The 24,623-nt window shown below is 41.1% G+C and overlaps 1 protein-coding gene across 1 annotated transcript in view; it reads left to right on the top strand.

The window, feature by feature from the left end:
* Window positions 1–6,328: 6,328 nt before the first annotated feature.
* The window catches only part of LOC135245221 (myoferlin-like), a 47,581-nt gene continuing 29,286 nt past the window's right edge, over window positions 6,329–24,623 (top strand). The window contains exons 1-9 of the mRNA XM_064318139.1: window positions 6,329–6,593; window positions 6,835–7,052; window positions 7,750–7,805; window positions 8,155–8,246; window positions 19,192–19,300; window positions 19,643–19,742; window positions 22,513–22,679; window positions 24,107–24,235; window positions 24,429–24,491. Of these exons, the coding sequence (XP_064174209.1) occupies window positions 6,965–7,052; window positions 7,750–7,805; window positions 8,155–8,246; window positions 19,192–19,300; window positions 19,643–19,742; window positions 22,513–22,679; window positions 24,107–24,235; window positions 24,429–24,491 (804 nt within the window). The 5' untranslated portion in view covers window positions 6,329–6,593; window positions 6,835–6,964. The remainder of the gene's footprint in view (window positions 6,594–6,834; window positions 7,053–7,749; window positions 7,806–8,154; window positions 8,247–19,191; window positions 19,301–19,642; window positions 19,743–22,512; window positions 22,680–24,106; window positions 24,236–24,428; window positions 24,492–24,623) is intronic.

The following is a 24,623-nucleotide window of genomic DNA, read 5'->3' as shown; positions in this document are numbered from 1 at the left end:
GAATATTGTTGGTTACAGAGGGAATTATTAGCATTGATTGGCATTACAGGGGCAAATGGTGAGCCGCACGCTAAAGCCTAACAATGGCTTCATAAGCCTCAAAATGGCTGCAGCCATCAACAGCTATCAGTGATTTAAATAATCAACCATGTTTTCTTTTTTATTTGTTCACTCAAATGCTTGACAGAATCTGGTAGTGCCACTTATTATGGGATCTATAAACCCTCCCATTTCCATCACGACAGAAACTGTCCTCACGTTTGTGATGCACATGTCAGGTTTACACTCTGGCTATTGTGCGGCAGAGAGAAGACAACATGGAGGAGTATACAGGCACAGCTCTGGTCTTTCTGCTGCCCTAGGTGAAGTTGCGGACAGATGGTGCCCTAAGCAACCACTTACATAACCTATGCCTAGAACCAAAGCCCATGGGGTAGACGTAAATACGAAAGTGTGTGGCTAAATTTTATCGAGCCCATGAGAAACTTATCCCTAAGGGTCGTTGTGCCAAACAGGAAGGTTCATTCAATTGACTGTGAGTTGAGGTGCAGTGAGCATACTATCAAGACATATTGCTTTTCCCAAAGCTGTTGGCACAAAATTGAGGACAGTTAAATCAAATTGAATGCATCATCTCCCTTTCAACACAAAGGGCCCTGCAGTTATGTCAGGCCCTTGTCAAGATGGACGCCAGCAGTGCAGGCCTTTGCCCTTCGGCAGATTATCAGAGCCTTCTGGAGGTCTGGGAACTGGGGACACACTCCACTACCCCCCATGGATCAGTTGAAATCTGGGATTGTATGGCTTTACCACCCGCTACATGCGGAGTACATATTGACCAGCAGATGGCACTGAAAGCCCCACTTCCAACTGTAAAGTTGAGAGAAAGGAAGTACTGTCGCTGATCCAGAACAAAATCAGATCAGTGGAGCAAATCCATGCTTCCGTTAAATGCTTCTGTTCATGTTGGTCTGGACTTTGACTTCTTTTTTTTGCGCCATCTGGAATACAGTCATTGCTTGTTGATTTGACTGAATATAGTTAATTGAAAACTGTCTGGGATTTCTCTTGCTCTCTCCTCCTCTCTCATTCAATGAAAAACAACACAGAATCTGTTATCGAACTGTTTCCATCATTCCTGTGAGATCTGGCTAAATCATGTTCTCGGCTTAGTGATTGAGTTGGGTGGATAACGCTGCTGTTGTGTGAGGCAAGCTCTGACACGAAGAATTCTGTGAGTGGATGTGGTAACAGGGCTGAGGGTTTCTAAACAATCAAATACTTGTTTCAGTGTTGTGAACTTTGGTGTGTGTCTACACCACACACTGTGAAAATGAGACCATGATGGTGATTATTGCGAAGCAAAGGGTTTTACCTGTCGATTTCCCTGAAAATCCCTGATGGGCAGGTACTAAAAACAACTGCATGTCCAACCAAACAAAATCAAGGTGGACTGTTTTCATGGGTTTCAAACAGCACAACACACAACAGTGGTGTTCTCACTCTTCTCCCAGCATCCCTTGCTGCTGTTGACATACTGTGCGTCACTTTGTCCCATTCTGATTTCTATTCTCTAGAATCAGATGTTTGCTATCTAGATGTCTGCTAATCATACACAGAACAATGCCTTTTTGTCTTCAGTCATTTAAGCTGTCTGGTTGAATCATAGCTATTACACCACACCAGCAAAGCAGTTAGGCATCGGTTTAGCAATAGCACACTTTACACCAGTAGTGGCATGTCAGCTTGGTATAGTGGAGGAAGAAACATTACATTTGTACTGACTGACCTGTGTCTACCTGGTTTCCATTCTTTTACTTGGTTAATGGTTGCACCAATTACCTGAATAGTGTGTTCAGCTAATCTACTCTGAGCAGTGTGGCATGATTGTTACCCTTCAGAGTTGCTTTCTCAATGTTGGGATGGTGGGTACTGGGCTTGAAGCAGCAAAAGGAGGTATATAACCACTGGTCAGTGTGAATTTGCATCCATAGATGAAATTTCTGTAATTTATACAGAATTTTACATTACATTTATTTGGCAGACACTTTTATCCAAAATTATGTACAAAAATGCATATCGAGGTCATTAGAACAATTACGAAACACAGTAATAAGATACACTACTCATTTTGTACAGTTATTCATAGCCAAGAACAAGTCCAGTTCACACAGTGAACTAGGGGGAAGTACAAGCTAGAATTTTGTTAGGTAGTTGTTCCAATGACCTTCGGTATGCACTTGTTGTACGTCGCTTTGGATAAAAGCGTCTGCCAAATGAATGTAATGTAATGTAATGTAATGAATACACCTCATCTCTCACTACCGACTAAGACCTGTAGATGGCAGTAGCTCACAGCTGTGGTAAGTGGCCCGTCTGACCTTCACTGCAGCCGGGGGGCCTTGAAAAGCTTTATCGGCTCTGTAAACCACGCCCTGTCCCTGCCTGGTCCTCATTTCACTCCTGTCAAGTTAAAGACAGGTTTGGTGCAGAGCTATCTCCTCTGAGCTCTTCAATTTCCACACGCAGGTAGTTTCAAAATTCGAAGCTTACCTGCTGTGGTCTGCACTCTCACCAAACTAGCGCAATCTCGCTTTTTAACTACTGTTTTCAGCACTGATTTATAAAGTAGCCTGCTTGCGCAAACCGTAACCTTCTTCCAACTGCATAATTTACCTTTGCTCCACACAATGATTTAGAAAGGGACATTAGCATACGTTTGACTGCAGGTCACATGACTGAGCAGCCCAAATGTGTACCGCTGCTTGCATTGCCAGAAAATATTGTTGTGTTTGCATTAATACTTTTTGACATATTTGTCCATTTCATATTAAAAAGGTACTATAGTTCCATCCTGCTTTACACATGAAATTCATTTGCAACAAAGCTTTCCCATTCTTGTACAAAGGCTGGCATGAGAAAAGATTTGATTACCAACTCGTAGTTGCTGGATGAAGTTCACAGGCTTGGGGGCAAAATTGTGTTATATTATTTCCAGGCCCAGGACAATAATATTTACCATAAGTTCACAGAGCATTGGGCCCCCCCACCTCCTCCAAGGTCTGGGACAACGGTTGCCCCCCCCCCCCCCCCCCCCCCCCCCCCCCCCCCCCTCGCATCTCTGCTTGCCTGAGGGACATCCAGAGCTGGATGGATAACCACCATCTTAAGCTGAACCCAGGCAAGACGGAGATGATCTTCATCCCTGCTCCATCCTCTAACCTTCTCGACTTTTCTATTTCCCTGGAGGACACTGTGGTGTCATCATCACCCACCGCAAAAAACCTTGGAGTGGTGATGGACAACAGACTGTCCCTCTCCCAGAACATCACGGCGGTGAGTCGAAGGTGCAGGTTCTTCCTGTACAACATCCGGAGAATCCGCCCCTTCCTCACCACCTACGCAACCCAGCTCCTGGTTCAAGCGATGGTCCTGTCCCGCTTGGACTACTGCAGCTCGCTACTGGCTGGTCTGCCAGCATCTGCCATCAGACCCCTGCAGCTCATCCAGAATGCTGCAGCGCGTCTGGTCTACAACCTCCCCAGACATTCTCATGTCACCCCCTGCTCACTGACCTCCACTGGCTGCCTGCTATGGCTCGCATCAAATTTAAGTCCTTGGTGCTTGCATACCAGGCAGCTAAGGGGTCAGCACCAGGGTACATTCAGAGGATCATCAGACCCTACACACCAGCCAGACCTCTCCGTTCTGCCACCTCTGGACGCTTGGCACCTCCCCCTCTTCGCGTCTGCACTTCCCGCTCCCGTCTGCTGTCTGTCCTGGCCCCTCGCTGGTGGAATGACCTCCCCGTGACGGTCAGAACAGCAGAGAATCTCACCACTTTCAAACGCAGACTGAAGACTCATCTCTTCAGGCTGCACCTCTCCCCACCCCTCCTTAGCCTATAGTTCAGCTCACTGTACCTAGCTAGGATAATTTGATTATGTTAGTGTATCTGGCAGGATTGTTTTTGTATGATTAGGTGTGATTCCAGTGCTAGTTTGTACTTGGTAGGATTCTTGCTTGCTGAACAAGCTTACTCTACAGGGTTGGAGTCCTGATCGATGTGGTCACTTCTGGCACTACGATCCTTACTTCACTCTAGTGTTTCTTTTGCGCCTCTACATCATGAAACCTATGCACTTGTTGTACGTCGCTCTGGATAAGAGCGTCTGCTAAATGCCTATAATGTAATGTAATGTAATGTAATTATTAATTATTAAAATAGTTAATCATCCTGGTTATTATTGTGGACAGCCTTCCAGGAAAAGGAGCTCAGAAGCCTCGGAAGTTCTAAGAGGTTTCCCAGCAACAAAAAGTATCCATGCTCACAGAGACAATTGTTTACAAAAAAAACACAAAGGTTAAATTCTTCCTTCGTTCCTCAGGCTAGCATTGTATTAATGCACATACTCGGTACGTTTCCTGAATAATTTTCTTGTGGATGTCTCCACTCTTTCTGCCTGAATGCAAAGACAGCACATTGTATGCAAAGAAAAGCAAGCAGGAACAACCGAAAAATTGTCTTCATGCTTGCAGGAGAGGACCTGCATGCTTTTCATGTTACGTTATTATATTTTATATCCCATCTCCTAATTTATCTTTCCTTGTATGAGATGAAACAATGACTATTACGTCATGACCAGAGATCATGTAGCATTACTTATCAGAATCATAAATTTAAATACATCATAACCATAACTTTGTGCATCATAATCATTGAATACAGTACAGTACATTGTTATCCACGGTAACTTACAATGTTGAAAATGAGTCAGTTCGCCACACCATCATTAACATGAGTGTCATGTCTGATGAGAAAACAAAAGCAAACATATTACACATTTTTAGTAACGTAGATGTTGTATTCATGAATACGAATTGTGAAGGATGGTGATTTTGAGTTCACTTTTGACATGTCTTTATTTCCATAGTGGAAGAGCTGCTTTACTTCTATGCAAACTAAACCAGAGCGGCGCTGCAATCCGATTGGCTAGCCCAGAGAACGATGAACATACTGGAACAGTATGGAGGCTCTGAAACTCCCAAGGTGGACAGGGGGGAAGTGTGCATTATGACTGCACAATGTTTACTCCAGACCTGTGTCAAGGTCCATATTTTAAATAAAATGACCTTTAGAGAGAAGGATAAAAATCAGCATTTTACCATTAAAAAAAAAAACATTATTCAGCAACATCACAAAGTTCGTCCTTTAGGCTATGTTACCTACAATTTGGTTGTTGTGTTGCATATTCTCAGGAATCTGCAGAAGCGTTTTGTAGTGCGGACACCTGGCCACTAAAACTAACCATCTGCAAGATAATGTAGACTTCAAAGACGAAGCAAATGGTAATGAATCAAACCTGCATTGTGTTAATAAGTTTAAGGGAAAAAAATATTAATTAACACAACCGCTGAATTAGATGCTTATCGATTTACCTCTGTCCTTCATGTGATCAAATAAGGTTACCTCTTTTTATGTTATTGTTTGTAATATAGCCTATTAAGCACAGCATAGCTCAATATCAACATGGGAATTCTATCCTTTGCGAAAGCAAAGCTATTTCAGACATAATATATCTTCATATGGTAAACAATCCCTCTAAACAGGAAAAGCACCTAATAAAGAAAAATTTGAATCTTGTTAAAATTATGGGATTGCGATTGTGGTTGGAGCGAAAACCAGGATACAGAGGGGGGTCCCAGGACCGGGTCTGGGAACCACCTGGGGCCCATGTGGAAGAAAGTGGGGTGGTTTATTTACATTCTACAGCCAGGTGCACTGATGTGTTCCACTGTTTAGAAAGAATCTTGTGTTACTGTCACTGCTCTGTTTCACGAGCATTTGATATGAAGCGGTGTGTAAATGACAGTAGACTGCAGCAGCACAGGGCGTTCTTGTGAATTTAATATGACTGCCATTTATGCTAAAAGGATGCTGTTTGTTCCTACTTGATTTTACTTTAGTCATTTAAAAAAAAAATGGATCAAAGCTTAGAATGTCTCTGTAAAGCTGCGATCTCCAACTCCAGTATTAGAGTGCTACACTGCCTTTCCCCACTTATAGACTGAAACTCCCTCTCAAAAAAAACAAAACTAAACAGAACAGAACAAAAACTGGGCGTAGCGGCCCTCCTGGACCGGAGCAGCGTTGCGACCACCTTTTTTGAATATTACCATGTAAATCTGACTGTAACTTCCATCTCATTATCTCCGTATCTTTGGATAAAAGCGCTATACAAATGCAGTGTATACCATACCATACCATCGCTTTCAGTGCGGCTACCACCCCGAAGTCCCAACACCAGCATCAGGGCCAAGTCAATTTCTGTAGTTCTGGATTAGCTACCTGAAGACTGTAAAATAATGAAGTATTCACATGCGACTTTTAAACACTATTCTCTTCTATGTAATATGAGTTTGTAATTTGGCGTGCCATTTATTTGACAATCTGTTCAGAAAATTAGCTTTTACCCATTTATTCATTCAAGTGCATTTGTTTGAATTCTTGTCTACTACTGAGATCGTTGGTACATCCATGCTGTTGTACCCTACTTTCGGCATTAAATCATCAGACAGGCAATTAACATAAGGTACAGGAAGACATAGCCTAAATAGAAAAATAAGCAAATGCTGGTAACAACAATAAACTGTCTTAGCCTGACTATATCGGGTATATGAACAAAGAGTATTTAACGCGCATTGTTTCAAAGTAAAAATTAGCTCCATTTCGAAAATAATGTTTTAAAAGTTTGTTTTCTTCGACATTCGCTCGCTGCACATCATCGGTGCTGTAATACCAATCCTAATCACACCCTCTTCTCCTTTTCCTAGATGAAACACAACGGGCATTTCCTCCTTTTTGCAGTCACATCTGCCTGTAGAGATCGAGGTGCCAGAGCATGCATGCCACGATTCTTTCGTCTGCCTGGATTACAGTTGATATACAAAGTTTTTCGCCATCATGCTGCGAGTCGTGGTAGAGTCCGCTAAAAATATTCCGAAAAAGAAAATTGGAAATCCGGATCCTATTGTTGGGATTGTTTTTCGAGGTGAGTCCTCAGGGATTTCAACTAAGCGGGTTTAATTCTTATGGTCCTTTTGTCACGGTGATGTGTTCGCGTGCGCACAAAAACTGATTATGAACAGCATCGCCTTTTTTTAGTGTGTGCGCGTGCTCGCCTCAGTGATTTTACGTGCGTTTGTATGTCTGATAAATGTAAAATGTATGATGGAACACTGTATAACGAGTAAAGTTAAATAAAGTTGAAAAGCTGAATCGTATAAATCCAGTGGAGCTTTGTTTATATTGCGCATCTGCTGTGCGCCTGTCCTTCCATTCCAACTGAACAGTCACAGAAGTGATTTACTGCGACCTAAACTACAAGAGCATCTTTAAAGTTTATACAAGCAGTGGACATGCATAGCGAATTACACCGAACATAGTCAGTAGTAACCAAAGCTTCTGCTGAACATTATAATAATCTTTAGCTAATTGAATTAATCTATGATGTGGGGCAGAAGCATTTTCTGTAAAATGCATTTCCTTTTAAGGAAATGAAACATGATTCTCCGACTGCTTGTGTCAGAAGCCATGTAGTCGTCGAGCTTGCTTTTTGTTTATACAAAAAACAATTGTGGATTGTAAAATTGTTACAGTGAATGTAGACTAGAATGACTGTCGAGCACATCTGTATTAATACCAAAAAGTCTACTACTCCTGTACCGTAACAATACATGTCCTTACAGGTGAAAAAAAGAAAACCAAAGCAATTGACAATGAGCTGAATCCCGTTTGGAATGAAGTGAGTAAAGTCATATCAGTGTTTGCGAGGACAAATTCCTCTTGTGTTAAAATGTTTTCTTCTGAAGGTCAGGGAGGCTATTATGGAATATGTACAAAATTTAGCAGCAGGAAGTACATAAACATTAGACTTTTTTTCTTTTATTGTTTGTTCAGACAAAGCCTGGTGACTCAACACTTCCATCCATGTCCCTTGTTCATGAGGGAATTCGTTCAGTTATCCATCTTGTGGCAGAGCTAAAATATGCCAAACATTCGGAGTGATGTTTTTTTTTGTAAGTGCTTCCATTGTGAGTGTGCTAGAGGTACATGGCTGTGTGTGACTGAACTCCTTTTCTTTTTTGTTGCAGGTTCTGGAGTTTGATTTAAAAGGCTCTCTTTTGGATGCCTCCTCCTTTATTGATGTGATTGTGAAAGACTATGAAACCATTGGGAAGGACAAGTATGTACATGATAACCTGGCAAGCTCCTCAGGGAGGGTGCAGTGTTTTGCATGTGTTCCTGTTTACCGTGCTGCCGTATTAATGTTTCTATCAAGATCAAGCTATTTACAGACTTTTAGTTTTATTTCACTTTCACTACCTTTTTTTTTGTTTTTGCGAAAATTAAATCGAGTGAAATGTTTGGTCAGATTTTATCAAGTGTTTATGAGCAGCTTTAAAAGGGCTTGTGGTTTGTACGTCAAACATTTTCTGGGTGTTTTCTATTAATTAATGGTACTTTTCCCAAATAATAATGAATTTCAAGCCAAAATTACACACAGTGCATGAAAATGTATATTTCTTCGATTAATCTCTGTGCATCAGTTCTGATAACAGCTCACGGTACTTAGAAAAGGTTGGAAGGGATTTAACTTTCATGCTGATCCTGTTATTTCTGATGAGAATAGTGTTTAGACTTGTCAGATGGTGACAGGTATTCGTTATTACTGAAAATTAAAGTGTGGCTGGGGGGGTATTTCAGCAGATCTGAGAGATAGAGGTGAACCTTAGCTACATGGGGGGACCCTCCTCAATTGAGCAATATTATCACTCGTTAGAGTTAAAACACAGGATGTGGTCACTGTGAACCTGAACCCGCTACCTTGTCTGTATCGCATCTAGCACAGGCGATGACACACTTGATAACTGCTAAATTGGCAGCACAGTGCGCTGACTTGTATGACCTGTGCGTGTCGGGGCTGAAAGCAGTATTAGCGTGTGAGGTAATGCGCCCTCAAGCAAGCCACACCCCGCAGCGCAGTGTTCAGACTTGCTGGGCTTTGCAAGGGAAGCTTGGCGAACCAGGCACTCTCAAGTGACTTGCAGTAGGAGTGTGATCCAGGATCAGGTTTCTCCTGCTGTATCTGTGATGAGCCAAGAGGCTAAACTGATCCCAGTTCACCGCACCTGGCCTGAGACACCCTTATGAATAGGTGTTCATTTCTCTCCTAGAAAGGCTTGGCAACTGTTGATGTGACATAAATGTAATAATAATTTACAAGAATAATTTCTCAGAACTGGTAGTCTGTTGCCTTTCATGAAGCATGCAAAGTACGTCAGCTGACTAATGAAAGATGCCCTCACTGGAGATTCTGTGACAGAACTGGTTTTGATATGGGGTAACATTGTGAGAGTTTAATTAACACTGGGCATTTTATAGTTTAGCTGTAGTGCAGATAGTCCAAGACAACTACTGTGTTACTAGTTTTGTACACAAAAAAAAAAAAAAACCTTTAGCACACGTCAGCATTTGCTTTGTATCCTTTAGTATGAGTAAAAATAGGAACACATGGTGTCTGTCTGGTGTAATCCATGACAGGCCCAGAGTTCCAGACCCCTCTGTTAACAAGCTTTCAACTAAAGTTGAAGTCGCTTGACAAAATGTGCTAGCACTCAACAGATTAGCCTATGAAAATAATCGTCTGGCAAACAATCGCCTGGTAGGTCATACACATCTCAGATGTTTGTGTTTATGCATGGAAAAAGAAACCCTGCATGAGAACTATTATCTTCTCAAAGCAACGTTGAATCCTATGAACGTACGGAATTTAGAGAGTTACCCCTGCATGCGTGGTCAATATGTGCAGTCGTATGCGCAGTTGTGACGGTAGTTCGGTTTTTTCAGAATCTCAGATTTTTGGGAGCGCTCCGGCCCAGGCTCGGTACAATATGAGACGGCCTCCTCTGAGTCACGTTTGAGATCCTGCCGGCCTGTCTGTGGGGGGGGTGGGGGGATGGGAGGGAAAGTGACTCCTGCTCAAAAGATTTTTTCCAGGATTGCAGGACAGATCATAACCTAGCAACAGACAGAAAAGTAAAGCTGAGGTGTGGAATGGAGTGGGTTCTTGTGCAGACTTGTAGGGATTTCCTCACACAAAGCCGTATAGTGTGTGTGAGTGTGTGTGAGTGTGTGTACGTGTGAGATGACCATACTAAGATACTGCTTTATGCAGGTTAGTGGGCTCATCTGTACAGGACAGAGGTATTTCCTGCCTTTAAGTGTTAGAAAAACATTGGATCACCTCCAAGGACTGCGGCCCTAGCCCCTAAGGTGTTATAAAATTTGTGACTAGGGCTTCATACCTTCTGGTTCACTATAGCTCACAAGCTGAAGATGCTATCAGACTGTTGTCCTGTAAATCACAGTAACAGATATTTATGCATTAACCATTTATACAGCTGGTAACCCTCTGGTTATAAACCCGGTTCCCTGGTCACACCCCCGCCTATTTGCGTGCTGTATGAAGGTCCAGGACTATGTTTATAGAGCGTGCTCTAGGAGGAAGTGTGCCTTGCCATTATTGTGGCCCCCTGAGGAAACACAGTGCAGTCAGAAGTGCATGAACGTGACTCATTTTCCTGCCGCATACCCTTGGCACAGCAGGGCTGACCCTACAGCACTCTGATTACAGCAGGGCTGGCGGATCCTACAGCACTGTGATTACAGCAGCACTGATCCTACAGCACTCTGATTACAGCAGGGCTGATCCTACAGCACTCTGATTACAGCAGGGCTGATCCTACAGCACTCTGATTACAGCAGGGCTGGCGGATCCTACAGCACTGTGATTACAGCAGCACTGATCCTACAGCACCCTGATTACAGCACGGCTGGCTGATCCTACAGCACTGTGATTACAGCAGGGCTGATCCTACAGCACTCTGATTACAGCAGGGCTGATCCTACAGCACTGTGATTACAGCAGCACTGATCCTACAGCACTGATTACAGCAGGGCTGGCTGATCCTACAGCACTGATTACAGCAGTGCTGATCCTACAGCACTGATTACAGCAGGGCTGGCTGATCCTACAGCACTGATTACAGCAGCACTGATCCTACAGCAGGGCTGGCTGATCCTACAGCACTCTGATTACAGCAGGGCTGGCTGATCCTACAGCACTCTGATTACAGCAGGGCTGATCCTACAGCACTCTGATTATAGCAGGGCTGATCCTACAGCACTCTGATTACAGCAGGGCTAATCCTACAGCACCCTGATTACAGCAGCACTGATCCTACAGCAGCGCTGGCTGATCCTGCAGCACTCTGATTACAGCAGTGCTGATCCTACAGCACTCTGATTACAGCAGGGCTGATCCTACAGCACTCTGATTACAGCAGGGCTGATCCTACAGCACTGATTATAGGTTATAGGTAACAAGCAGTAGCACAGCTGACATGCAGGTGCATAGTGGGTTATCCATAGTGTACCTGCCTAATGACATGTTAGGGCTGAGGACACTAACAATCACAAAGAAAAAAAGGGGAAAACAAAAAGTCTTGATTATAATCGATAACAATACTGAGTTATTGAGTAACTAATTCTCATTGAGTTGCTAATTCGTAGAATCGGGTGTGCCACATTAGGGTAGAAATGAAAACCTGCAGGAGGGCAGATCTCCAGGAACTGGGTTGGGCAGCCCTGATGTAAACAATAAACAAATAAATCAGTCAGGATTGTGGCAAGCTGAGACACAATGCGCTGATCTTGTTTAACAGAGCTCTGTTCCTCCATTCCTTTCCTAGGAGACTTGGAATATTACGCTTGTCGGGCTGGTTTGGCAAAACCGGGCAAAGCAGTACAATGAAAAATTAAAGCCGCAAGCGGCATTGGCAGGGGTCCAAGCATTGGCACTATTGCGCCCCCTATGGAGTGATTTTAAAATGGTTTTGTCCTCATGATCATATACCTTCACCCAACATATCTCCCCCCCACCCCCACCCCGTAATTTACGCCCATGGAGCAATCACGGTGCTGTGAAAATATTCCCTCTGTTTATTCAGCATTTTGATCGGAAGAATGGTGGCGTGGGAAAGATTTGATCTTCAGCATACCAGAGCACATCAGGAGGACTGAAAAGTGTCTAGTGAAATAGTGGATTTTTTATGGCAACTAATTTTTAAAAAATTTTATTTTAATTTGTGGCCATGAAAAGAAAGAGTTATGTAGAAGGTGTTAAAAGCTAAACTATTTTTTTATTTGTTTGTTTTTATTTTATTGTTGAGGGCCAAAAGTTGAATGGAAAGGAATAAGATTATCTGGCCATAATGGCTATGAAGGCATTTGTTATTTGTCTTGTTAAAGACTAGCTGTTCATGTATTAAAGTTCAATAACACAGTTGCATGGTTGTGGACGCATTTGTCAACTATCCAACCCCCCCCCCACCCCACCCCCACCCCCACCCCATACACATTGCCACGGTGCCACCAATTACATCAAACCCCGCCCCCCCCCAAGCCGCAACCTTCCACTCACTGCGGGTGTCCGTCTGCCCTATGCCACCATCCTGCCCCCAGTGTCCTCTTTTTTGAAAACCAAAATATGGTCACCCTATATTTAACGTTATCGATTCTGCTTGGCCACAGTGAGCGAAACTAGGCGATCTGAACGTATAGTTGCTATGTAAATTGCCTCAGAAGGATTCAGCCTTGTTGTTTGCTACCTAACCTTCACAGCACACACATTTCCGTTACCATGACTGTAGTGTCTACTTTCAAAATCCATTTAAACCATTCACAAATGACTTGGGACTTTGAAGTTATAAAGCGGGATATATCAAGCGTCCAGTGAAAATACTGACCTGGCTATCAGTCAGAATTCTGAGAGAACCAACTGCCATAAATGACCGCATAAAATCAACCAGTAAGAGTTATTATGATGTCACTGGTTCAGAACCCCATAAATGTAAACAGTCGAATGTTCAGTGAAATCTATCGGTTTTCGGTGCCGTTGGAGTCCCGATCTTATCATTGATGGAATTTTGGGACAGTGCGAGCTAAAAGGCCACAAAAACAGCCAATATATCACATTAATATTCCATATATGTACAATCACTACTAAGTAATCCGACACCGTCGGGTCTAGTTTTTATCAGTGAAGGGAGGGTCTGAACTTCATAATGGACAATATTATCTATCTGGGCATTCATAAAAATATTCTTATGGTGTGGGAGTTATTCCCTTTTAAGCATGACCATTTGTTATAGCACCACCATCTGGCAGACCATCTGGCCGACATTGATGATTTGTAGTGCCTGAGCAGTGGGGGGCCATAGGAACTCACCTACCAAATTTGGTTGGACACATTTAGCGGAGAAAGCTTCCGCGCCGCAAATAAAAAATCAAAATGGCGGGCAAACAATATGGCAGACATTGGTGGTCCCAATAGCAAAGTTGTAGAGCACATTCACCTGCATAGTCGATTAAGTTTTGTGTTCATCTGACTTATGGTGTGGGAGTTATGGCCTTTTAAGCATGTTATAGCGCCAACATCTGGCCGACATAGGTGATTTGTAGTGTCTGAGTAGTGAGGGGCCATAGAAACCCACCTACCAAATCCGGTTGCTCTAGGACTTATGGTTCCTGAGCTTCAGACACTTTTAGCGGAGAAAAATAAGAATAATAATCCTAACAGATACAATAGGGTTCCACCAGCTTCGCTGCTTGAACCCCTAAAAAAGGATAATTATTTTCCATCTTTTTGGCAGTGGAGGAGGAAGTGCTTCTCTGTTTCAAACTGTTATGGGCACTGCGAGCACAGCCTTGCATTTTTGAGAAGTTAAAGCTGGTCTTTGCAACCAGGGGTGGTGCCAGGGATTTGTTGTGGGAGGGGAATCTCAGACTGGGCCCCTCCACCTCAGGCCACCCTCATCCATGTACAATTACATGGAATCATCCTAACCCCCCCCCCCTCCCCGCCCCAAATAATGCAGCACTGTCTGTGGCTAAACTGCGCTCACTGAACCCTTTTCCTCTCTGACATGCAGTTACCCCCCCTAATGCCCCGTCTTCCTCTTTTGTCTGCATTTTTCGAAGGTCCCACGAAACTACAGCATTTAACAGCTACTATAACTAACTACCTACTGTAAGTAAGCGCTGTGTGAAAATAGAGCATTCGGAAACGTGAGCACCAGTATGCAAATGGCTCTTACTTCTGGCACACAAATGGCCATCTGTCTACATGTTTGTTTTTGCTTTCCCTTTAGCTACATATTTTGACATGGTGTTGTCATACTATACAGTATATGAGAGATGCTCAAGTCTGTTTCATTACGGGTCTGGATGTTCTTTGGTCTGTGATCATGCTGCACTTTGTCACAATAGTTATTTGCTACTGCATGTCATACTGTATAAACACCAAGCATTGTACGTTTACTGTCCTAAGCAATAACTACTATTTAGCAACTGCTAAATAGTTGCTGGCAGCAAGCTAGTATTTACCGTAAAGGCAAAGGACAAACACTGGAGAAGAAGATGGGGAGGGGTGATGACTGAGGGAGATTCATTGTGTTGGCGAAGGTACAATTAGGACAGGATACCGGTGCTATTGCTCTGACGTGGCAGACAGATGACTGTTTAAGTGATCTTTGGGACAGCTGTTTTATCCATTACTACTGAATAACATATGCATTTAGAAGAATCACATCACATGATGCCACGTTAGCTGAACAGTTCTGCCTTATGCACAGGTTATATGCATGCAACGGTTTTACACTGGAGTAGAAATGTAACAGGGAGTTTTTTTTTAAATCTATGACACATTTATGTTTGAAAATATGAAATTATGTCTAAAACACTGAGGCCCAGAATCAGTATGACTTCAACATGGCTCAACTTCAACGTGTGGAAAATTTAAATGGAAAATGCATAACCCCTTAGGGATTTGATGGTCGATGGCTGCCTATGGAATTGTTGGACTGTCAGGGTATTTCTCACACAAAATTGGCCAGCTGGCTGTGGCTGGGTAGGAGGCCCATAATTTCCGTCTCAATCCAAATACAGCTCATGTTCCAGCCTCCAATTAAAGACAGAGCTCTGGAACAACATCCTATTAGACTGAGCTCAGGACTTTTGGTTAAAGGGGCCGTTCACTTTCTCAGGGATTTTGTTTCCGTCTCAGTTTTCATGCTGCATGTTTTTTATTGGCCAGGATGGTTATTGTGCTGTGCAATGAAGGATATTTTAGGTACAGACGTTTCTGACAACCAGCCAGCTTTACAATGAATGGGGCATTCAGGGGCTTGTGGTCAAAAGCAAGAAACTCTGAAAAGCTTGTAAAGTTTGGACAGTTTTTTAAAATTTTCTCTTTTTTTAGCCTGCCTCAAATGTATTTTGAATTTGGCCAAATTTGTATTCGTTTGTGATGAAACAAAAAAAACGCCTAGTGGTATATGAAGGAGGATAATTTCATAAAATCTCAACTATGATAACAAGGATGATGATAACAATGATTATTTTGTTAAACGTATAACCTGTAATAGAGACCTACAATGTAGGAAAACAAGCCAAAGTTATTACAGCACAAAACAAAATATACAATATACAGGGGCGATATAGCTCAGGAGGTAAGACCGATTGTCTGGCAGTTGGAGGGTTGCCGGTTCAAACCCTGCCCTGGGCATGTCGAAGTGTCCTTGAGCAAGACACCTAACCCCTAACCCCTAACTGCTCTGGCGAATGAGAGGCATCAATTGTAAAGCGCTTTGGATAAAAGCGCTATATAAATGCAGTCCATTTACAATGAGATGAAAACACTTGTGGAGTAGCTATTGAGAGAGCCCCTGTCTGAGCCTGCGAGACTCACGGGCTCAAAGATAAACACCGTTTCTGCGGGGGAGAAGCAGCACCAGCGCGCGTACTCTCACCGGACACATTTATCCTGCTGACAGGCACGGGGGTTACTGCGAAGTTACCGCTATGATTTGTTTTTGCGTGACCCTCCGAGGTCCTGGCAGAATTCCGCGTTCGTTACAGCGGTTTTTGCTGCGTAACTGTGCTCCGTGCGCTCTCAGACACGCGCTTCCGCATGCGCAGACGGGACACCGACCTCAGTTCGCCTCGGAAAATCCAGCCCCGCGGCTGGGAGTTTAATTGCAACCAGGCGGGCTTATTTCCTTTGCGTTTTGGAAGTAGGAAGAGTCTGCTCCGCATTAGAAAGAGAAGCAGCAGCGATGGAACCCGTTCAGCAGCCCAACATGTCTTTACCCAATGGAGAAAGAAATTCTGTTTTTTTTTTTTTTTTTTTGCTGATTGTGCACATTGTATTCTAATGAGATTTGTCAAATTTTAGAAATATTTGTCTCTATGGAGATGGTGACACAGGGTGCCGTCAGTGGCAGAAATGCTCATGCCGTTCAAACTGTGAGAAGTGCCATTGTCTTGAATGATGGAGCTTGTTGGCAAATGAATGCCATTGTTGGTAACTGCCAAATGCACAACAGCCATTCCCTGCTCTACAGTGGCAGCAGCTGCCTTACACCAGTACAAGCTGTCATTCATTTATGTAAATTAATACAATAAAGTCAAATGATGGCTGACAAAATGCTTTAAAAAATGCATTGCTCTGAGAAATAAAGTTATAGTAGAGGTACATTTTTGTTCTTTAAGGAATCAATTTCCCAAATGTACCTTGAAAGAGCAATATTGTTTTATTTGGGTACAAATAAGTACCTTTTACAAGCAAAAAAAAGGTACCAATAAATTATGTATTGCCGACTAGAGATACAATTTAGGGAGGCAAATTTCTTGCAGTTCTTTTAATTGATTGTTGGAACCAATCAGTCAATTAATAATGATAAGCCGATAAGCATAAATCCAATTGCCAATAGGTCTACCAATTCATGAGATCTGTATATCATAGATGTTTTATTAAGACATGCTCAAACAATCATTAAAATAGGAGTTGCCTGTTGTGCATTAAGGCCATAAGTGCAAGAAAAAAATAATGATACCAACACGGATTCACGTACTGAGAAATCTGCACAGGAGAAGGGGGGCCGCTGACATGTCATTACCGGAGAGCTGAACTGCCACTGTGATGGTGACAGAAGATATTGGTTATTAATGCTGCTTATTCATGCTCAATGTTGTAATAAACAAATGAACCACTTTAGTTTTTTGGTCTTTCTGACAACACTTTCTACCAGTTGAGGAGATTTGTGTCTAAAGACGAAGAAACGTCTCTAATCTAATACCTAACCACCAGCGTTAGGTTATTCATTTAAATTGTTTATTGAAATTTAACTGTTTATATCAATAAAATTAACTTTCTCATTAACGATTAACAGTTAATAGATTAACTGTTAACATCCCTAGTGCAATGTTATGTAACTCTAGGGTTCCACCCCAGTGGTTAGCTTTTGTACCCTTTTTCCAAGCGTGTTGTAATGCAAATGCTTTTGTAAGCACAGTATGGTTGTGACATTTCATTTTAAAGCACACAATTACAGTGCAAATACTATAAACATAGTATTATAACGAATGTGCTTTTATAAGCTCAGTAATGTAGTGAGAGTACATTTTTAAGGACAGCATTGTGGTGTAAGTGCATTTATGACTGAATTATTGTCATCTAAATGTGTTTGTAAGCACAGTATTTTACTGTAGGTACTGCAATGCAGTTCCACATCTTTTTCCTCTCATTCTCTCTTGCTCCATCTGTCATCAGTACCAGGGCACTGGTGACCTTTTATAGACATATTTTTATAGACATTATTTAGTTACTATATACACACGTGAGGTATAATGATCAATACTTTGATGGAAGATATATTTATGAGTTTTGCATTATGTCCATTAACATGGAAACATATTTACAGTATTATGGTTTGCATTTACAGATTCGTTTAGATTATACTACTAAAGAATTCCACATTGGAACAATGCTTTGAATGAAAGCAAATGCAAAAAGGTGCAGTGGTGTTTGAAGATTTAGACATTGATCAATATTACAGAGTCAGCTACTGTATATCTGAATGAAACAGTTGTGAAGAGGTACAGTCGGCATGTTTTCCTGTGCTGATGAATCAGATATTTTCACAGGCTTGTCATCCATGCAAAAAAAAGTAAATGTCTGTTTTATGTGCCTCTGTGACAAGAGGTAACAGGTCAGATATTGGTGTGTGTCCATGTTACAGCTGTTTACTTAGTGTGTGTGTGTGTGCATATATGTGTTTTTGAACGTGGCTGCGTTTAATGTGTGTGAAATATCAGCCACACTGTAATACGAGGCCTTTTGCTTGTCATTGAGTACAATGGATGATTTGGTTTCCACGGTGCTGCATATTTGAAGGAAGTGAAATAGAGAACAGGGTGGAACATGTTGAAAGGCATATATAGCCACTCTGGCTCATTTCCTGTGCACCTGTGAGTCAGACTGAACCACTGCCCACACTACCTTTATTACCATGTGGTTAAATATTAAGAAACTGATAATGCAAGGTCACTGCACTCAGTCTTTCATTTTCACAAGTGGTTTATCTCATCTGAGAAATCATAACCATTAGCTAGTAGGGTCCCAGGCCAAAAAAAGCATGTAAAAAAAGCATCATTGCATGTAAAGTTTACATATTACATATGGAGACACTTAGTCCTCTTTATTAGGTGACCAAAAATTAACGGCAAAAGAGAATTTGTTTCTGTGCCTGAATTCTGTGCCGGTGTCATGTTCTCCCTGCAGTTTTCTGTTGAAGAAGCAGGGAATTTTTTTTCTTATTTGTATTTTTTAATTTATTATTTTTAGTTCAGCACCCTGTGAGACACAGCCCTCACCTGCTGTCAGTTAATAAGTTGAAAAGATTTTCTATGAAGGCTCGTTCATCAGATTTACATAGCTTTATTGACACGACACAACACTACATAGTTCGTAAGAGCGTAAAAATACTTATTTCACAGACAGCATATAGGCATTGTTTTGGGAAAAGTAGTGTTGTAAATAAGAATAGTGTGTCGAAAGCAACTGCACTGTTCTCTTTTGTCATACAACCTTGAGTAGCTTCCTCTATTTTTTGTTTCTTTGACCACTATTGGGCAACACTGCGGGTTTACACTAAGTTCATGTAAAATTAATTTCTGAATGTGTGACATCCTAAACATTAATTTTTCTTTTACTTGATGTTTCGTAGATTCATTGGCTCTGCAAAAATCTCCCTCAGAGACTTAGCCAATGGTCAGCAAAGATCCCTGCCATCAAAAAATTTGCCTCTCGTGAATGAAAAAAATCAGGAATTTGGGGTGAGAAAGTCTGTGTTATTTACCCATCAGTACTGTATTCCAGATTTTATGAATCTTAACTTTGAATCTCAGCATAAATATCTCTGACAGGTGGAAGACAGCTGTTACTTTAACGCAGTTACTTTAAAATAATGTAACTCTTTTTGAACTGACTGAAACACAATATGAAAGTGTGTCCATTTGTATAAGTAACGTTCATGTTTGTGTTCGTTTTTAGCTCATTGTAATACTTGGTGGTGGTGAAATTAATATTTTCAACTTTCATCTGTCTAATCGCGTAACATTGAATAACACCGACTGTTAGGCAGATCAGTGCATTCACCAGATTGAATCGCTGTACAGGCAACCATCAACATGGTGATTGGATACGAGCCACCGGCCGGTGCTGCCGTGCCAACGCCGTATGAGCAGGCAGATGGGGTGCAGGCGTCCGGAGACACTGGTAAGCTCCCTCGTCTGCCATAATGGCACTAACACGCTGTGTTTGGGCGGCCGTGTAGCACAGAGGGTAAGGAACTGGGCTTGTAATCGAAAGGTCATAGGTTCGATTCCTGGGTGGGACACTGCCGTCGTACGCTTGAGCAAGATACCTAACCAGAATTGCTTCAGTATTTAATGAGCTGTATAAATGGATACAATGTAAAATGTTGTGTAAGTCGCTCTGGATAAGAGCGTCTGCTAAATGTCTGTAATGTAAATGTTTGTCTTTGGTGACAATGATTTCGTGGGGTAACGGCTGGGATATGAGATTCACATGGCATCTTGAAGAAATCAAAGCCTCCTCCAAGGCTAGAAAAGACATTTCAGAACATTTTGTGTCCTGTAATTTATGAACTTACATAAATACTGTAAGCCTCAAAGCATTACAATGAATTCTATATAAATATATGGAGCGCAAAAAGTATTAGTTTTGTCCACCTGTTTTAACTCACTTGAATTAGTGCACTTAAATCTACACCTGATGTGAAACAATATCTATGTTGAGGTCAAAAATGTAATGAATAGTGTCCTCTGTATTTATCAAATTCAGTAATGCAGAAATAGTATGTAATGTTGCGTAGGAATGCAGACGCCATATTGTAAACAGTAGACATTCTTGTTGAACACTAGCAGAAATTTGATTTGTGCTCGGGTAGATATCAGTGCAATAAATAGTGTACCAGGGGGTGATGATTCCTACACACCAAACGTTGAGCAACATCTTTAACCCTTGTGTTCCGTTTACTTATTAGCGCCTGTGAAACTGTTAGCCTGGGTCAAATGACCCGGGATATTACTGGGATTTTAAAGACATACTCAAATAGAATTTATACAAAAATGCTCAAAGTATATCATTTTTGTCTCAATCCCAAATGATACATGTGATTAATGGTTGCCATTTCCAGATCACATTTAACAATGAAAGTGTCATTCATTGTTTTGTGATTAAAAATTTATATTTTAAAAATCCACTATATAATGAAGGCATGGGAGGCATAAATCATATATATCTGTAAACATCAGTAGATTATTTATCTTTATTGGTTTGAACTGACGTTCTCAATTATTTTTCATCTTTATCATATAGTATTCAAAAAAACCAAAGCAAATAAAGTTGAACAAGAAACTGAAACAAAAGCAAGAACCAAATGTACAATTGTTTAGTCACAGGTTCTGAAATACCAAATGCATCATTACTTCTCTTACGAAAAGTTCAGAACGGGTCAATTTGACCCAAACCGAACACAAGGGTTAATACTGCGTTTTCAGTGTTACTGTGTATTACTGCCACTGCTATTACTGCCAAGTAGATACAAAGAACTGCTTTGAACTTGTTGGCCCTGAGTTTTGATTAATGATAGCCATACCTTTGATGTGTGGTTTGCCCTTGCCTAGAATCTCCTCGAGTGGGGGGTGGGGGCATTCTTCTATTTCGTGAAGGGAAGTGTTTTTATGGAAATATTTGATGCAAATGAGTAATGTAGAATAGATGTGCACATACAGAATCAGGCAGAGATAACAGCCCCTGTTCTTCCTGCTAGCAACAGGCTGTTTTTGTGTTTTTCTGTACTGTTGTGGTTTCCGTAAAATAAGCAGGTGACTAGTATTCCCTTGTTACACACAACATGGAGGATTTTTAGTCATTTAGAATGTGGGTGTTTTTTTTGTATACAGTACGCCGATTTAAAAATAGGCATATTACTAATCGCCGCATGACATTGCCATACTGCAACCCAATCCCTAACAGAAATTCTAACCCTAAACACTGCTCCAAGCCCATTAATGGATTAAAACTATTTAAATATTATAATTTAAACAAAAGATTTATGAAGAAACATTTGAAGCGATTTATTATGAAAAAGGTGAAGGGGGCAGAGGTTAGTATAGAGATTTCTTTAAGAAAAATTAGCACCTGACTTTGAAAAGTCATACATACATACAATCTAATACATTTTAGGAAGCTTTTTGGCAAGTAAATAAATCCCTTTTTGCTGACACTTTTTCAACTTCAGATAATTTCCTTGTTTGATATTAATAGTAAAGCTATGTTGATTTTCAAGCCTACTAAACCACTCTCACTGTCCTATAGACACAGCGAGAATTTAGTTAAATGAACCTTGTGCACACATGATGTGTAATTTACGAGTGTTTCACCTGAACTCACGTATTAGATTCGTAAATGTTTTGATTTTAAACAGCTGGTTTTATAAAGGGACATTTCTTCATTTGAGGAGTGAGGAGTCAGTGTGAGTATAGAAGTATCAAAATTCAGCTACAATTTGCCTCTGTTGTTTCAATCTTTCATTCAAAATTATAATTGTGGTTCCGTTTACGTAGGCTGACCACACATTCACTTTTCCCCAGACATTTATTTTTGAGACAGGAAAATGTCCATCTTGGAAGGATTTCTAAATTCCGGATTATGTTTTGCTGGCTCCATAGACTGTATATAAAACAAATAATCTAGTATTATGTTCACAACACCCATCTGTTCCTGAAATCCAATATATTATACCCTAGCTTACAGGTGGCTATTATTAATAATATTGAAAGAGCTTTTATCTTACTTCCCTGCAACAGCTGAAAGGTATGAACCTCAAAGTCGTGTATGAGATTTCAGCTGGGATTTGTGATGCGGTAGCCAAATGTCACGAGGACAGAAAGGAGAAAGCAGTCTCTCGTTCGGTCTGGTCCACATAAAAGGAGACGGTGTGTCTGATCCGTTACTGCAGGGGGAGAAACGAATGAGGAGGAGGATGTGGAGGATGCGGACGGAGGGCAGGGGGCGACACCGGGGACGACCCCCCCTCCTGGTCAGCCGAGAAAGGCCGTCCCAAGGTTGAAACGCGCGAACAAGAAAAATTATCGGCTGTTGTCCAACAAGCCCCAGGATTTCCAGGTGCGTAGTACCACAGTCAGGACTATGTATCACAATGGAAGCAGCGGTCATATGGACCAGGCATCTGCAATCCTGGACCCAGAGGGCCACGAGCTCTGCTGTCTTGTTGTCACCGTAAAATCAGCTCCCAATTCAGACCCAAGTGACCAGGTGAAGTGAGTCAACCGTGGAATCAACTGCTTTAATTGAGTAATTAAGTGCAGCGTGACAGTGAAAACCAGCACAGCATGCAGCTCTCCAGCACCTGGGATTCAGTCCCCTGACACAGGGGCTGCCGTTAGGTAAACCAGCTCGATTGCTTCATAGTTTCAGAGAGAAAACCGTGCTGTAGTTTTGTTGTGCTTTCATGAAAAACGTTTAAAAACCCATTTTTAAATGTATTTTTATTATACCCACATGGCCATTTATTTTATAGCTTTAATAAAAAATTCACTCCCTAGAATATTTGATTTTTAGCAGTCGTGCAGTGTATTAAAGGCCTACAAGATGGATTGGTCTAAAGGCACCCTTTTGAGGATGACATCTGCAATTTATTCAATATTGAATTGTAATATTTATTTTCACATTTTAAACATCAAATGAAGCCCCCACCATTTAGACCATGCATAGCATTTACCTTGAAAGTCTACAACCCTGGTTGTAGAAAGCCATGGGATTCTGTTGTTATTCGGTTAAAGTAGAATCATGGTTGCAGATGGCTGATCTAGTCCATAAACAGTGCAATCTCTCTGCAGTAAAAACATGGGTATATTAATCTGACTGTCTGTGTACTTCAATAATTTTGAGAAATAAACTATTTATAATTTTTTTAGTACACTTTTTTGTTTCTACATATTAGTAATCGGTACGATTTCGCTATGTGTTAATGATTTACATGTCGTGATATGATTCTACAGAATGGACTAATTATTTCCTGAAAAAAATCAGGAAAACAGGAAAAGGAAGTAGAGAGACACTCCTGGCCTGGAATAAACTGTAAAATGAAACATACTACAGAATAGAATTGAAGGCACAAGGCATTCATTAGCTCAATATATGTATCCAGACACTGCGATGTGGCTTATACTGTATATATACCTGTACATATATATACATATATATATATGTGTGCGTGTGTGTGTGTGTGTGTATACATATATGTAGTATGATATTTGGTTGATATTGATGAGTGATGGATGTGTACAGTATCATTATTGTAAATAAATGGATGCAGTGGATCCTGTACTGAAGCTTATTTTTAATTTTCAGCTGCTATGCTTGAAGTTTATTGCATTGCATTATTCTGTTTAAATAGCTGACAATAAATACCGAGGAATGATTAATGTTGTGTGTAACCGTTTGTGTTCAACAATGTTTCAGAGGAATATAACCTATGCACATCTGAATATTAATCTCTTTTTTCACCGATTCCTAACTTTGTTCATCAGATCCGTGTTCGGGTTATTGAAGCACGTCAGTTGCCCGGTAACAACATCAAGCCCGTCGTCAAGGTGAATCTCTGTGGACAGACGCACAGAACCAGGATCAAAAGAGGAAATAATCCTTTCTTTGATGAGGTAACTTCCTGTAGTTATCTTATTGGTCAACATCACAAAAATATTTTTTTTTACCGTAATAATTTTGATAAAAAATAGTTTAACAATAATTAATAATTTTCAAGAATAACTAAAGATATTTGCTCTATGTTTCTGCCTTTCACCGTATCTCACTTAGCTTTATGTTGCATGTTTGTATTTTATTTTATTACAGATTTTCTTTTACAACGTCAATATGTTACCTTCAGAGTTGTTTGACGAGTACATCAGCATTCGGGTGAGTTAATGACTCCAAACGCTTGAGTAATTCCAAATGGCATTATAATGTGCCACATAAATAAACATAAGTTTTAAATCTCTTTCTGTTTCCAAATGCAGAGGTATTAGAATATGTAACATAAATAAACAT

Source organism: Anguilla rostrata, chromosome 18 (assembly GCF_018555375.3).
Source record: "Anguilla rostrata isolate EN2019 chromosome 18, ASM1855537v3, whole genome shotgun sequence".
Taxonomy (NCBI): Eukaryota; Metazoa; Chordata; class Actinopteri; order Anguilliformes; family Anguillidae; genus Anguilla; species Anguilla rostrata.
Note: the sequence above shows the minus strand (reverse complement) of the source record. Positions and strands in the feature narration are given on the sequence as shown.